Here is a 17,467-nt window from a genome sequence, read left to right as displayed (position 1 = left end):
TCTTTCTCATTCATCTTCAAGATGGATGTTTAAGGTACACTTTGGTACATTAAGACCACTGAAAAAGCGCACAGGTTTCGTAGAACATTAGAAAAGGTTTTCAAAAATGGGGCTGACAAAATCGGGTCATTACTGTATGGGGGGGAAATGGTTTTACAAGCTGTACAAAACGGTGTAGGGCCATTAGGCCGAATGCCACCGAATGGGTCATTAGGTCGAATGAATCCTTAGACCGAATTTTGAAAAGTGAAGAACTAAGTATTTCCTCGGACACGTAATTTTTCCTTACCTCTGTATGAGCAGGGTTATTGAAAACAACAGAATCCTAAATTTTAATTTTTTGAAGATGTTTGAGTTTTTGAAAAAAAGGTTTCGTAGAAATTAAATATTGGATCTTGTAAACAATGCCTTCATTTTTTTCTACATCTCATTCTAGAAAACAAGCCTTTGCTTAGAGCAAAGCATGAGCATGAGCATGATTGACCGCCCATGGTTGCTACTCTGTTATTGCCAGACCAGCTGTATTTACACAGAGAACCAATAGACGATGCTTGGGACTAGCAAACTTCCTCAATGTGTAAAAACTGGTGATCTCAAACTAGGCAATATCAGCGCCGGCCGTGCCTGAACGCAGATCAAGAAAGGAATGGGTAGGAATGTGTCGACGTGACTCTCGCTTTGATGGAAGCCGAGAACACCTCTGCACTTCCAAGAAGAATCACTGGGATATTGGGTAATAGGGTTGGGATTGCAGCAGGTTTCGTTTTGGTAAACGATAAGCTGAATTGATGTCCTTCTTATTCTTCTTCTTCTTCGCATTTCAAGCTTATTGCATATCGCATATTAGCTTATTGCGTGCTCTCAACTAAGTGTTCTAGAGACACTTCCACAGTTATTAATTGAGAGCTTTCGATGCCTGTACCATTTTTGCATTGGTATAATTGTGTAGCAAGTCCAATCATACTTCTATGCCCAGGGAAGTCGAGAAATTTTCCAACCCGAAAAATTCCTAGACCGGACCGGGAATCGAACCCAGCCACCTCCAGCATGGTCTTGCTTTGTAGCTACGCCTTTACCGACTGAGCTAAGGGAGGCCCCATGAATTGATGTCCTAACGATCATATAACGCGGAGGAGCCTGGGATTGAACCCACCCATCTTCTGCTCAGTAAGCAAAAAGGTTTGCCACTAAGCAGACGAGCTCCTTTTTAATAATCGAATTGCTGTTATTACCATGTAGTCATGTTAACAAATAAAACGATTGACGAATCTTGAATGTGGATGGGCTTGAGATTAGACTCATGATGTTCTGCTCAGTAAGCAAAACCGGTTGCTCTAAGGCCACCGAGCCCCTCATATCACATTATAGCGTTACTCAAGTTTTTATGACTATTCAGACCCGGCACCGACGACAACGAAAAGTTTTACGAAATACACGATAAACAAGCGATCTAACCATACATTTTTAATATGCCTAGGAAACAAGCCTTTGCTCAGGTGGAGTAAGTCGTACGATGGGTCTTTCCAGGTTGAGCCTCAATCGGTTCTATCGGGTGCTAGTTCAACGCTTATCGACGGTTTCGCTTTAATGGTGCATCGAATGGAATGCTCGCTTTCTAGACCTTGTTTGTTTGTTTTTGAGGATTATTCCGAAAATAATGGAACACTGGATTTTCGTCAAACCGACTATGTTGCGATTAGTGCTGCTATTTCCTGTATCGACTGGCGACCATTAGAATTAACTGGATGTGTTGACGATGCCGTTGACTATTTCAGTCAAATGATTTGGGATATCATGGCTGAATTTGTACCTATTGCCCGCCTCGAACCAAAGCCACCGTGGTCTAACGGTCACTTGCGTCGACTGAAACGGTATAGGACTGAATCGCTACGAAGATACTGCCAAAATCGTTCGTACATTACGAAGCAGGAGTTCAACCGCAAAAGTAACGACTATAGGAAATACAACAGATTCCTGTATCGACGCTCTTCAACGCTCTTCAGCTCTTGTAAAAATTACATCTCCACGACTCAGCATGGATTCTACCGAAAACGGTCAGTTACAACCAGTTTGACCGAATTCGTGTCGCTCTGCATTCGGACCATGGACTCTGGCGGACAAATCGACGCTGTTTACACTGATCTCAAGGCTGCATTTGACCCAGTAGACCTCAACATTCTTTAGAGCAAGCTTGAGAAACTCGAAGTGTCTGGATCCTTCATCTCGTGGTTCAAATCTTACCTTACGAACCGTTCGTTTTGCGTTATGATTGAAGCTTCTCGTTCTGAAATGGTGACGAACGTTTCCGGCGTTCCCAAAGGAAGTAATCTGGGACCCCTTCTGGTATCATCAGAGAAATAGATCAGAGCTGGTCAATTGAAGAAACACAGATAAGATTACGGTAGTTTGTTATGTCATTTGACATAAAAGGTCGTTTGGCATAGATTACTCTTATGCTAACTGTATTTACGCCAAATGCGATAGACGTAATTTCGATCAGAAATGCCACTTCCGTGCAACAATTTTATGAAAAATTTCAAAGACGCCATCCAAGATCCAAAAATGGACGAAATCAAGCAAAAATGTGAATCATTACCCAAAACAAACTAGTCCACTTTCCCATGGTATTACCCAACAACAATTTGTTTTAGTTAATAGCTAAATAAGTCAATATGCAGCTTAATTCGCTTCAAAAATCTCTTTTTCAGTTTTTATTTTTTGTTGAGTAGTTTGCATGTTTGTCACCCATGCAGCCATTAAGAGATTACAAGATTATCCAAAACGAGATGTTCCTTAGGATAATGAACCTGTTTAGGATGGAAGCTCAGGAGAAGCTTCAATGACCTCTTGGGAATAGTAAAAGATTTTTTTTAATGGAATCAGTAGAAGAATGCTCTGATTCTATCAGTTCGCAGTGGAAGATGGCATTTTCCGAAGGTCCCTAAAGTTCTCTGAAATCTCTGAAGGCTTTCAGAACTTCCACGACCTTAGTCTCCCGTACCCCTTACGGTGTGGTGTATGTACACATTTTGACCTCTACGTAGTTTTACGAATTTTCAAATAAACTACGGATCTACGGATCAAACCTCAGATTCAACGGATTTTTCAGATACCTAGGATTTTTTTAAGAATTACGCGAATCTGACGCGACATTTATCATCAATGCCAATGGAAACAAATTTTCCAATCTACAGATTGTACTCCGTGGAAAACTAACAACACTGCTGAGAAGTTCTTCAAGCTTCTGAGCTTTTCTTTGACATAGGAGGACTACGTATTTGTCTTTGGTATGGGGCACCATTTCATCGAAGCAGCGTCACGAAATCATGTAAGGTTTTAAACGCTTATAACTTGTTCATTTACGGATGGATTTGCATCATTAACCGCTATGTGATCGACAGGGTACCCGGGTACCTTTTCAGATTTCAAGTTTAGAAATCATACAGTTATTTTCACGACAGGAAACCATAATTCAGTGACATCTCAGAACTCATGGGAAGACAACTTTTCCTGAAGAATATTCATATTGCAGGAACTTCGAATGGTACCGGGGTACCCACAAAATAGAAATGCTTGCAACTGCGGCCAATTTTGATCGATTTTGAATCTTTTAGCTCCATCGGATTCAGAAACTTATCCTTTTTTCTGGAAATCACCAACAATATCCATCCGGAATCGTCTGGTTCCCGGAAATCCAGATTTCCTGTATAATGCTCCAGAACTAAACATTCACCAAGAAACAATTTCAGCTGACTTGAACAACAGTTTAAGGTTTATCCCCGGAACGGCCATTCCGGAGCAGGTTCCCGTAGGGCTTCTAGTGGCCATATAAGTGTTTCGGAAGAAACCCCTACAATATGGGTATCAAAGTTCATGAATTTACAGCAAGAGACTGTTTATCCTTATATTGTGGCCATCTCACGGATTGTTCCCAAAATGGTCATTGCGGAGCAGGTTCCCGTAGAGCCTCTATTCTCCATAGAAAATGCTTGGGAAGAAACCCCTACAATATGGGTATGAAAATTCATGACTTTACAACAGGAGACTATGCCCCATGCCATTCTTTCGTCATCTGAATATCAGGGGAAGCATCCCATAGAGATGAGCGACGTTTAAAGCACGTACATAGTTGTGATAAACATGAATTACGATACCCATATTGTAGGGGTCAATCAATCGGATGATCACAAAATTATGATAAACAGTCTCCTGCTGTAAATTCATGAATTTTGATACCCATATTGCAGGGGTTTCATCCCAAATATTTATATGGCCACTGTTTTAGAATGGCCGTTCCAGGGATAAACCTTAAACTGAAATTGTTTCTTGAAGGAGATTCTGATACTTTGATATCGATTCCTTCGGAATTCTAGCGAAACCGGCAAGCAAATGCTTAGTTCTCGAACATTATACAGGACATCCGGATTTCCGGAAACCAGACGATTCCGGATGGACATTGTTGGCAATGTTCAGAAAGAGGATAAGCTTCTGAATGCAATGGTGCCAAAAGGTACCCTTATCGAGCTTAGAGATGAACTAACCTAAGGTTAAAAATCTCTTTAATAAAGCTTTAAAAAAAACCTTATCGAGCTCCTAAAGGTGTTCTTTTCGACTATCACATAACGGTTAACATACCATTCTAATCAGATTTGATGTAATATTTGTTTGGTATTAAAAATATTAGACTTACTTGACAACCGGGTGTGCATAGTAGCGAATCCCTAACACGGACTTCAAGTGCAGATACCAAAACACTAACACTTACGCCAATTCAGCCAATGAACAAATGTCAAATGTACAAATTAGGCACGATACACAAATTACGTAACGCAAAAAGTCCAAATTTTTTACCCCCTCCTCCCCCTAAAATTACGTAACACTACCTCTTTCAACCCCCCCGTTTTCGATTTTTATTGACTATTCTGTTACGTAACATTTATCGTTACCCCCTCCCCTCTGAGCACGTAATTTGGGCAGGAAGCCTTATAAGAAATGGGTACAGTCTCTTGCACGCGAATCTATGCGTATAAAATAAGTACGCACTTGAAGGTTTCAGCTTCTTTCTGCCTTGGACTGTCGATGCACCAGTGTAGTCAGTTCTACGGATTTATCAAATTCTACGGGTGTTCCAAAGTTTAAGGGATTTTTTAAAAAATACCGGGGAATTTTTACGGATTCAAAAAATGTTTATTCACTTTTAACTTTTTGGATTACTGTTTTTGGAAAATTATCATTAAAATTATCAATAACTAATGCAGCAACAGCTTGAAAGAAAAAGCTTTTTGTGGAAGCTTCTGCCAAAAGCTTCTTCAGAAAGATTCTGCTGAAAACTTTTTCAATAATCTTCTTCTAGAAGAATCTCCCAGAGTTTATTACAAAGCTTCTTCTACAAGTTTCTTCCTGAATCTTTTTTCTAGAAGTTTCTTCCAGAAGCTTCTCCTATTGTGTTACTTGACTTATAACGAATATACGTTGTATACGAGTACCCCGAATACAACGTATAGTTCGTCTAATTTTCCATTTCAAATGCAATGCAAAATTAGACGAGTCATACGTTGTATTCGGGGTACTCGTATACAATGTATATTCGTTATAATTCAAGTAACACAGTAGAAGTTTTTTCCAGAAGCTTCTTCCAGAAGTTTCTTCCTGAAGCTGCTTCCAGAAGTTTCTTCTATAAGTTTCTTCCAGAAGCTTCTTCTAGAAGTCTTAGCTTTTTCTACAAGTTTCTTCCGGAGGCTTCTTCTAGAAGTTTCGTACAAAAGCTTCTCTTAGAAAATTGTTCCAGAATCTTAATCTACAAGTTTCTTCCAGAAGCTTTTTCTAGAAGTTTCTTCCAGAAGCTTCTTCTAGAAGTTTCATCCAGATACTTCTTCTAGAAGCTTCTTAGCTTCTTCAACATTTCTTCCAGAAGTTTCGTCCAAAAGCATATTCAATAAGTTTCTTCCAGAAGCTTCTTCTAGAAGTTTCTTCCAGAAGCTTCTTCTAGAAGTTTCATCTTTCATCCAGAAGCTTCTTCTAGAAGCTTCTTAGCTTCTTCTACAAGTTTCTTCCAGAAGTTTCGTACAAAAGCTTCTCCTAGAAGTTTCTTCTAAATGTTTCTTCCAGAAGCTTCTTAGCTTCTTCTAGAAGTTTCGTACAAAAGCTTCTCCTAGAAGCTTCTTCCAGATGTTTCTTCCAGAAGCTTCTTCTAGAAGCTTCTTCCAGAAGTTTTTTTTTTCGGAAGTTTCTTCCAGAAGCTTCTTCTAGAAGTTTCTCCTAGAAGCTTCTTCCAGAAGCTTCTTCTAGAAGTTTCTCCTAGAAGTTTTTTCCAGAAGCTTCTTCTATAAGATTTTTTTCCATAAGCTTCTTCTAGAAGTTTCATCCAAAAACTTCTTTTGCAAGTTTCTTCCAGAAACTTCTTCTAGAAGTTTCTTCCAGAAGCTTCTTCTAGAAGTTCCTTCCAGAAGCTCCTTATTGAAGTTTCTTCCAGGAGCTTATAGAAATTATTTTTCCAGGAACTTCCAATAGAAGTTTCTTCCAGGTGCTTTTTATCGAAGTTTCTTCTAGAAGTTTTTTTTTCCAGAAGATTATTCTAAAAGTGTTTTCCGACCACGACTGGTATACTGAACAAAGTTCATAGAGTGTATGTCATATCATCAACTCCATGAATCTATTTGGAACATGTTTCGTTGTTTGAGGCATTTCCCAGTCAGTTATCCTTTGGAATTATCCTCCAAAGTCTTAAAAAAATTCTAACCTCGACATTTCAGTAGATTTACACTGGAAGCCCTTTGAATTCCGCCTCCTCCCTAAGCTGACCACTTTGTCTAGCGATCGAATCGTCTAATGACTGAACTTTTATATTTTTGATACCATTGGAAATCTCTTGTGGAAGCCTTCTAACTTTGTTGACGGGTTCAGAGGACCCTTCAAGGGCGGAGGTGCTTTGATGGGTTTCTGGACCCAATCTGAGGTTCTCTGGGGACCAGTTTAGCTCACTTCTGTGACATTCCTTTGGAGGTTGAAGTTCTCTCGAGAACAAATCCAGACATTTGGTTGTCAGGTTAGGAAGTTTTCGAGTACTTTAAGCTTCAGCTGCGGTATTGGGACTTAACGAACTGATCTCAGAATTCTCCGAGACATATCCAGTAAGGAAGTCCAGGTAAGGTGAAATTTCCCCCATCTAATGGTAGTGTTAGCATGCGTGGGAGAGCCACCAGTTACTCAAAATATACGATCAAACGCATTGTTTACAAAAGCTGATACGTTCCTTCGAAAAAGTAATTGAGAAATGATTTTGACGGCAGGAGCCCAAAACATCAAGAGATCACTGAAGGTTAAGGTGAAGGTCACAACATTCTTAGTTCTTTTCTCAGAAGTTATCTGAACTACATTCCAAGATTACTGTTGGACTTAGCTCTGACAACCTACTGTCTCTTGAACAAATCTTGAAGGTCGAAACGCCTTGTAATCCTCTGAGAATGTCTTTGAAGTTCTCCGTTTGTAGAGTACTCGCTGAAATCGTCCTAGAAGTCCCTGGAAGTTTCCCGAAATGATCTCTAGTTTGATGAACTTGGATAACAGGTTTGGGAAATGGCAGAAGACTTGAAAGGCCAATTCCATGATCGTCTGAGGCCGAGATTCAGATCTACGATGACGGGTCCGATGAGTTACAGTAAATCGAAAAATATTCGTCCTGAAGGTCGTTTAGGCTTGATATTGAAAAATTTTGGTTCTTGGAGTCCACGGAGCTTTGCTCTTTCCTGGAAGTTTTCATAGATTTTTATTAGGCATCGTTCCGGGTCTCAGCGGACGTCAAGACGAGAGGCTGGGTTTTGCGGAAATTCGGCAGAGAAACAGTTGTATGGGAAAATTCACAGGACTTCCAGCGATTTTTGGGCTTTGGAAGATGGCTCCAGAACCGTATGGGGGACTTTTAGAGCTTTGGGCTAAACCCGATCATCTCTCCTTGTTCTAGGTTCTTTTGTATTGCTAACATGTGTGCTCGACGTATTATATGCAAAGTGGTCCAGGAATGATAATTAGGAGGATGTTTATCTAGAAATTGCAACTTTACCAGCATAGCTTGTAAGAAGTTAAGGCCTTTAGTTTTGATGAAAGATGCAAATGCAAACTTTTCCATTTCTGATTATATCATGACGGAACCTTCCACAAAGTTGCATGTTAAGTAATGTTAAGAAACTTGACTGCAGAAACTATAGCGGTAAAGCTAATGATTATTTTACTATAGCAATTTTTATGATTTAAGACAGGGTGTCCCTAAACAATTTTTTTTAGAATAACTTCTTTCTCTTTTTTTTAATTTGTACGTTGAAGTTGTCTTCTACGACTATTTTTCTACTCATTAAATTGCACATTTGAAGAAAGTGCCTTGTTTAATCCTTTTATAAAGGCCTTATTATAAGCTACAACCTCACAGAAGACACACTGGTAAAGTGACAATTTCAGGATCAGCATATTTATTTTCTCCTAATTTTCATTTCTGGACCACTATGATTTGTAGGGGTAGGAGGAACATAATGAGCATCCTGTCTCAAATTTCTAATTGTCCAAAACAGATTAATTGGTAGTAGGTTCAATATCATATTGATATTGAATCTACTACCAATTAATTTGATTTGAACAATTATAAATTTAAGAATGATCATTGTGCTCCATCTGTCCACTGTGGCCCTTCTTCCCCTACTTGTTTTAGTAGTCCTTTTCACTAACATCTCCATTCAGAACTAGTCCAGTAGACTTCTTCTGCCAAACTCGGAAAGTGTAGGTCAGACTGAGAAGTTGTAGAACTCGTACCGAGGACTTGCAAGGTACGATCAAATCACAAATCCAGTACAAATTCCAGGGCAAATCCACAGATCCAGGAAAAGCTTTCAAGGCATGTCCACTGTCCTAAGAGTTTCCAAGATTTGCAGTACAACTCCCGCGTCATTTGTAAATCGGTTTTGAACCTCGCTGTCTCTGAGGCACCGGAAACTCTTAGGAAAGCCTACAAATAAATTAAATCTGGTTATTTTCGAACAGCAATGACAATACAACTTTTCCCAAATGTATTAGGACGTTCAACCGCCACTTAGGCTACATATCGGATGTTCCGGAATCCGGTTCCGAAGATCAATTTTTCTCGCTAATGGAACTTAAGCATTTAACCCGTCAGTTCAAGCTAATGTTCAATGACGAGTACGGTGAAGTACCAACGAGCCTCACCATGATGTCAACATCCAAATCTTCCGGAATCCGGTTCCAAAGACCATTTTTTTCTGTGGTGGTCATTTAATCAAAAAAATTGCGTAAGACCGCTTAACACTGCCACCATTTCTGTACATAGGTCCCTATGACTCAAAACACCAAAGTTAAACAAAAACAAACAAATTGCCTTACTCACTAGACTAGCAGGAGGGGGGGTGGCGGTGATGGAAACAAACATCATAAAACTAATAATACTTTTTTTTTTCGCCCACTTAAATCGAGAATGTTGGACGTCATACGAAACTAATACCAACTATCGTCTATTGTTTAAAAAAAATGCCTTCCGTGATTCTAACTGGTAAGAGTGGGGGAAATGTTGCTCTCGAAATGTTGATCTGATTGTCCTGTTTGGCGGAAGGGGCAGGAGGGCAGGTCGGTTCCTATCGCCTAACACCTAAACACGTACGTTGTAGTTTGATGAAACGCCTTTCTCTTAAATACAAACTGAGCACAGTACGCAAAATCCAGAATAAAAGCATTTACAGGGTAGTACTAGAAGTAGTAGTAGTAGTAGTAGTATTAGCAGTAGAATTATAATAAGTAGAAGTAGCGGTAGATGGTAGCAGTAGCAGTAGGTAGAGAGATTGTTTTGTGCGCTTGCGCTCGCAAGAGGAGCGACTTTCAACTTCTAAGTACAGCTTCAATTTCTTCAAGTGCGTTCCTAAATGTGGGGAAAAGGTGGAAAATGATTTTTAAAAAAATGTAAAAAGACTGCTTCTCCTTTTTTTTTGGTTGAAGTACTAGAACGGGCTCAAACAGATCGAACATCGAAAAAACGCACTTTACAAAAAACGGGTTTTATTCTACAAAAATAGTACTGGAAGATTGTCTAGAAACGAGGATGGCACGCATGCACCAGGAGATTTTGCCATTCGGGTTTTCTTACATGCTGCGGTTGTTTTTTGGTTGCTGCTTTAAGCTTAGTTGTTATTTTTTTTCTATGTTACAGGAAGTACTAGATTAGAATGGATTTTATTTTATCAGTGTTAGTCTATTCTACAGCCTTTTCTGGTTGGTATTTTGCGTTATTCTAGTACGACTTATTCACTCGAGCAGAGGTGGTTAGAGGACTACGGTTTTGCGCTAGGACCTATTCAAATGGGAGCAGTAATAAAGGAAAGAAAATTAAAGTAATAGATTTCGAAGAGAAACTAAAACTATAGTGAAAGAATTAAAGGAAACAAACTTGCATCCACACGCACGCTCGCACGCAGCACAAACACAAACAACAAATCAGCGCAGCGCGATACAAATAGGTAGAGAGGTGACACAGAGGGAGAGAAAGGGAAAACACTCATACTCGGAGTTTTAGAGGGCACACACAAGGGACATAAAAGGGGAATAATCACCTCATGTCGTTATCGTTCTCGTCGGCTTTCGCGTAGCGTTCGCGAATCTCCTGCTCCTCGTCGCCGGAACCGTAATCGTCTTCCGGTTCGTAGGCCCGTTCCTGGTACCGCCGCCGACCGAGGGTGGCCATTTTGCGCTCCTCTTCCTGCTTCAGCTTTTCGACTTCGTCTTGCGACAGGAATGAGAATACTTTTTCTGCGAATGAGAAGGAAAGATTGTAATAGAATCGAACGAAACTTTTGTATGACACACGGCCGATGAGAACGACTCAAAATTAAGTTCGGAACGATTCCAAAAACATTCAATAACGTTCTATGGGACCAACGGCCGCGAATTTGACTAAACGAAGCTCAAATTTCCGTTCGTTCAGTCGGCCGTGCATATCAAGTTGCTGATGCCCACTTACCAGGCTTGGGCGTCTGCTTGGTCTGGTCTTCCATCGCATTCTCGAAGAACCGCTTCTTGTCGGAGACACTCTTCGGTGTTTTTGGCGCTGGCGGAGGAGACTGGGGAAAGATCAAATCGAGAATGGATTAGTCTGGATGGTTCCGGGTTCGATTTTTAACATAATTAGAGAATCAAAATCTAAGGAAGGTAAATTTGAGAATTCAAATCAGCCTGCATTGGGCGTGAGTCGCGGCCTGGTCATCGTGCGGCCCCTGCAAACGCTCGTTCGGTCGGCGGGATGCGCGCCATTTTCATTCTCCAGCCATGTAGAGGGCGTTTATCAATTAGCTTCAGTGAACTGAGTGTCGTTGCAATTAAATTTATTCATTCGCAAGCATAGAATTTGATGTGCAACAAAACAGAAAAGGGATGTAACTCAAACCACCAAATAACACGGTAAACTCTCTGTCAATTTGAAAGCTTCGCTTCTGTTGTTTTCAGCAATAGAATATATTTTGAATCGGTAATTCGTACAACTAAGTATAAATACATATAATTTAGAGATGCAATTAAAAAAAAAAAAAACTAAAGCTGACTGCTTCGACGAAAGTAAAAACATGCGTTGATCTGCTACAATGAATGGAATGGTTTGGTTAAAACATTGTCCTATTTTATCAAAAGCCGTAGTACTAGAACGTTCGGTTGGATTTTCGTTTCAAATTCGTTGACGATTAAACAAAATCTAGTACCACATCCAGCCTGGTTAGCCACTAAGAAATTAGAGCACAAATTATCCTAAAACTAAACAGCACTACTGCTAAAAGCATTCGATGGAACACTACTGCTACTGCTACTACTACTAACAGTAGTACTAGAATGGTTCTGTTGCTGATCCTGTCTTTCTTGTTGGTGCTGCTGCTGCTGGTGCTGTTTTCGCTGAGAGTGATCATATCCTAATGACAGTGTAGCAGTAGGTGTTGATGACAGAGATGATGGTGGTGGTGGTTGTGGTACTAGAGTGCTATTATTGTTGTTGCCATTTCCATTGTTATTACTACGATGGGGATGATGATGTAGGTGGCTTTCATGACCATGGTGAAGATGATGATGATGATGATGAGCGGTGTTACTATACGTAGTACTAGGATAACCCAGTGAAGAGGATGATATTGGTATTGGTGTAAACTGCAATTGCTGGGGCTGTAGTTGCTGATACTGAGCTCCTAGAATCGGTGGTTGCATCTGAGGCAGTGGTGGTGGCGGTGAAAGTGATAGTGCTTGTGTGTAGTACCCAATCGATGGCGACTGTGAAGAGGAAGTTGGAGAGACTACGCCCCTTAATAGGCTTTGGTCACTCACCATGTAGTTGTAACTTGGCATGCCGTAGGGCTGTTGAGGTTGTTGCTGATGGTGCATCGGAGATTGGGGGGTGTAGGTGTACATCGTGTGCTGAGGAGTAGGAAGCTTCGAATAGTGTACGGGGAATACTTGCATCGGTGGGTAAATCTGTGGATGCAGCTGACCAGTCGAACCGGACCAATGCATTGGTGAATGTGGGTGTGGCACAGGGGAGACGGAATGTTGGGACTCCTGGTCGTAGCCAGAGTCTAGGAACGGGTTGGTTGATCGAGACAACATCTCGTTTCGCATTCTATTCTCTTCCAATAATACCTGTCGATGGGTTTCTTCGGGGACCAACGCATTCTTAGTGGAATTCTCATGAACAAACTCCGCTCGCTTCGTCGATGGCAGCACGTCGAATTTGGCCGCTATCAACTCAATTTTCTCGTAGTCCGGTAACCGTTCCGTGCTACGACTCACCAAACTATGCGTCGAACTTCTCACTTCCCGAACGGTATTGGTTTGAGGATCGTGTTCATATTCAATGAAATCTCCTCGGCCCCACTCGTCCGCCATATTCCTTAGCCCTTCGTTCCGTACAATCTCCGCCTTCTTCAAATACGATTTCGGCGGTCGAGGCGGTGGCGATCGCCTTGGCGAACTTTCCCTATTCGCATTCCTATCTTCCCTCAGAAACTCCTTTCTAAATGGATTCGCTCGTTCAATCTCGCTGCCCTGTTCTTCCTCTGTTTCCTCCTCCGTTTCACTCTCATCATCCTCAGTCTCACTTTCATCTTCCTGGCTTTCTCTCTCAACCTGATCGTCCCCCCTCACATAACGCAATCTTGCTCGTTGTTCCCTTTCCTCTTCCGGAGTTGTGCTTCGACTTCGACTGGAAGCCGTCGGACTCCCGCTTCTTAAAATACCCTTCAACTGACCCACCCCGGCATTGTTGTTCGCGTCTTTCCACTGCCGTATCTGGGCTTCCCGTTCGGCATTGGCGGCCATGGCTTTCCGATGTTCACACTCCGTGTCGTCCAGGTCGAAACTGACCGACTTCCGATGACCGGTTGTGGGAGTCGTTGACCGACTCGTCGGAACCGGGGGTTTCTCCGGTGACGGTTCCTTCGATCCGAACGGGAGACCGTACGAACTCGGCGAGTAAACCGGAATGTAGCTCTTCGTAGCCGGAAGTGGCGTCGTCGATTTGATGTTAGTACCGGCAGCGGCCGCCGAGGTAGAAGAACTAATGATGGTGGCATTGGTGTTGGTGGGGGTGGTAGTAGAAGTAGCGGTATTGGTAGTACTAGTGGAGGAGGTTATTGGGGTTTTAGAAGGATCGTTTGCATGCAACAATGGCCGGATATTTCCATATCGGCGGTCGACCTACGCGCGGATACACATGGGGAGGGATGCACGTACGGTTGGCGTTGAGGGAGCGAAAAAAGAAAGAGAAAAATATTGGTTCTGTGTGTTGGTTTCGTTAAATCAAATGTCTACTACTAGCGCAAGATGATGGAGGCGATATGCAGAGACAGAGACACACACAGAGAGAGAAAGAGAGGTATTTCGAGTGCGAATTTTGGAGGCGATTCAATCTTTTTAGACACAACATGAATTCCGATGTGAAACCGATACTAACAGGTTTGTAACGATGAACCAAAAATGATGTTTTTTTTAACACGAACGATTAGCACAATAACTTAGATTGAAACGTATAGTGTATAAGTGTAAATTTCGAATGATTGACATATGTATGAGTAATTTTCCGATTAATAACCAAATTGACTGCCAAAACATAGAAATCCACATCACAACGTATTGAACAAAACAACGAACATATTTACAGTTGTAAACGAAGTTTAAAATAAATCAAAGATACAAATAGCACTGACAAACAGACATTACTCATTGGATATTTGTCATTGTGTGTCGACCAGGGACTGTATGACGGGTAGTAAGCTCAACAGGTGGCAGTGTTCAAACATCAAATTCCATAGGAGCTGAGTTTACCAACCGCGGAAATATTGACAACTGATTAACACTTTAGCAAAGACAACACATCAAGAAGACTGGCAACTCTTCCATTTTCTCACACGACCACTATGAGACAGGCACAATCGCGTCATCTACCGTGCAAAGGTAAATGCTTCGAACGAATTTGATGGCAAAGATTACAACCTCAGAAGAAAGGTTTGTGCATTAGCTCATTTTGCTATACGTTGCTTCTGTATCTGTCACTTGGATAATATGATGTCTTTGATTCTAATCAATCGCTACATGCCTGAATCCCGATGGTCAACATTCCGAGTGGTATGGCTATTTGTCGGTGCGAATACAGTGATATTTTTTTTGATAAGCATAGACAGAATTGAATTGTTTTAAAATAAGAATTTTCTATTAAGTAGTTTCCCTGCAAATCACTGAGCACGGCATTGACCTTTTATTTAATTGCTCTGTATAAAAGCCTTTTGAGCAGTAGGCCAAATAACAAAAAAAAAAACAATTACTGCTTCAATTTGCATGAAACTTTGCATATTTTTTATGAGCAATCATTCACATGTTTTTTTTCAAAAATTCAGCCATTTTGAATCGTATTTCTTTTTCAAAATGACGTCTTTGACATTTTTCAATAAATTGTAGCACGAAAACGTCACTTCTGGTCTACACGTAAATTTTCTATAAATAAAATATAAAAAACAGTTTTTTTTTAATTAATTTACTTGATAAAGCTCAATCGAATTAACTTTACAGAGCCGAGGATTTTTGGTCACTATATAAAACATCTTAAAACTGTAGTCAAACACTTTATCTTCTGCTATCCAATAAGCCTTCTACATCGAAACGGGATCCGCTACCAGTGGTTTCATTGTATGGCAGTATCGCCAACGGGGGTCAGAGCGCTTCCATTGTAGCAATGGACGCAAAACGTGGTCACACTCATCACGAAACGATTGCTTTCCAAAGTCGACGACGCATCGACCGAAAGAACTGCTGATGAAGAACAATGAGGGAGGACCACACAATGGTTGCTGCCGAGTAAACAGACGATCGCGTGACACACATCGAAAGTGGCCTGCTTCTGTCGACAGCATGGTAAACACAGATTTTGCAAATCTTTTTCCGATATACATAAGAAAAATAGCAGAAATCATACATTTAGGAATTTCATGATAATTCCAAGAAATTCAAGGAACTTCTGATAACTTCAGGATAACTTTGAGAGCTTCAAAAACGTCCAGAACTACAGACAAGTTTTAAGATCCTTAATATTAGGTTCCAATGGTCACAGCGCAGTTCCATACATTTTAGGAAAATTTCAAGAACTGTTCCGTTAAATTCAGGAAAATTGCCGGAGCTTATCAGACGTTTAAAGATTTTAAATGACTTAAAGATTTCAAGGGAAGTTGCGTGAACTTTGGGGCTGTTCTAAGAACCTCAAAATAGTTTCATGAATAACTGGGAAATTGCGGGAACTTCAGGAAAGTTTTGAGAGTTTTAAGGCAGCTAAAATTAGAAAAATAGCGAGAAATTTCAAGCAGATTAAAAACTTTAGGATTTTCAGAGAACATCAGGGAAGTTAAAAGAACACAACAAAACAATTCTGAAACTTCACAGAAGCTCCAATAAATTAAAAAAAACTGCAACAAAAAAACGTCGGGATGTTAAGAGATTTTCAGGATAGTTTAATTGATTTCAGGGCAGTTCCAGAAACATCCTCAGAAGAATCAAGAGAACATCAGGCTAGACTAGAGAACTTTAGAGTGATCCAAATATTGTTTAGGAACTTTAAAGACGATCAGAGGAATATAAGGAAATACTTGAAATTGCGGGAAAATGTAATGGACAGGTAAAATCTGAGAACTTCTTGAGCTTGTTGAAATGTTCTGCACTTCAGGGAAGCTTCAAGGTGGTTCCATCAGCTTCATGGAAACTGTAGGAACCTTTAAGAAGTACTAAGTTCTTCATGGAACTCAAAAAAACATCAGAGAAGCCCAAAGAACTTTAATGATACTTTATAGAAATTCCAAGAACCTCAGACAAGCTAGTTGTTGACGTTTCCAGACAAGCTCAGATATTTTAAGGACAGTCCCAATAACTTTATGAAAGTCCAGACTTTTGGGAAAGTTTAAAGATCTGCAAAGGATAATTTCTATAAATTCAGGATAACTCCATGAATGTGATGAAAATTTCGAAAAATTTAAGCCCAGAGAACTTTAGAAAACTTCATACATATTTTGGAAACTTTCTCGAAAATTTTTCAAGTGCAGAACATTATCAGAACTGCATGAACTAGCTTCAAGTACATCAGAGAAGATCAGATAATCTCAGTGCAGTGCAATTAACGTAACTAGAAGCTCAGGGAATTTCCAAAAACTTTCGCAAAGTTCTCAGATCTTCAGAGAAGTCCTAAGAACTTCTTATGTTTTCCTTAATTTGTTTTCCGTCGATCTTGTTTTCCGTACTGAGTACCAATGCTACCGACGCCAGGGAGGCATCTCCCACACCTGGACCCTACCTATCAACCCATCAACTCATGGACCGGGGACCAACGGCTTTACTTCCCTTCAGATATCTTCATCGCAGTTTCTTTAATTAATCGCTGGAACTGTTGAGAATTTCCGAGAAATCCGGATTAATTTGAGATTTGGACGTAATTGCTTTTGTAAGCAAACACGTCAATTGCCTATTTCTCTTGAATAAAAGCTCACATAAAAAAAAAACTATGCTAAATGCTAGAGGAATCATTCCTCTACCTCATAGTGCTATTAGTTTTCGAGATTGAGCTTTAATTCATGAGAAATCGGCGATTGACGTGTTTGTTTACAAATGCAATTACACCCAAATCTCAAATCAATTCGGAAATTACAGACAATTCCAAAAATGTCAGTAAAATTGCGGGGTGTTCACGGTCGGGAAAATTCTGGGAAAAGCTTCTGAAAAGTTCTCGTAATTTCTGCGAAGTTCTCGAATCTTGTGGGAAGTTCTCGGAACTTCTGGGAAGTTCTAGGAAAATTTGGATAGTTCTCAGAATACTTGGGAAGTTCTCAGAATATCCTAGTATCTTACATTCCGGAAGATTTCGAAATTTCTAGGACGTTCTTTGAGTTATTTTAAAGTTCTTTAAACTTCTGAG

General features: G+C 40.4%; 1 protein-coding gene across 4 annotated transcripts in view; it reads right to left on the bottom strand.

Annotated features, from left to right (window-relative positions):
• Positions 1-17,467, bottom strand: part of scrib (scribble) — a 222,173-nt gene that overhangs the window by 17,703 nt on the left and 187,003 nt on the right. For all 4 annotated transcript variants that reach the window (XM_065221295.1, XM_065221296.1, XM_065221297.1 and 1 more), the window contains 3 exons: positions 12,349-13,716; positions 11,009-11,108; positions 10,602-10,797 (listed from right to left, as the gene is read on the bottom strand). In XM_065221295.1, the coding sequence (XP_065077367.1) occupies positions 10,602-10,797; positions 11,009-11,108; positions 12,349-13,716 (1,664 nt within the window). The remainder of the gene's footprint in view (positions 1-10,601; positions 10,798-11,008; positions 11,109-12,348; positions 13,717-17,467) is intronic.

Source organism: Ochlerotatus camptorhynchus, unplaced genomic scaffold (assembly GCF_037179485.1).
Source record: "Ochlerotatus camptorhynchus isolate MF236.1 unplaced genomic scaffold, CSIRO-AGI_Acam_v1.1 ptg000141l, whole genome shotgun sequence".
NCBI lineage: Eukaryota > Metazoa > Arthropoda > Insecta > Diptera > Culicidae > Ochlerotatus > Ochlerotatus camptorhynchus.
This window is presented reverse-complemented; position numbering and strand designations above follow the sequence as displayed.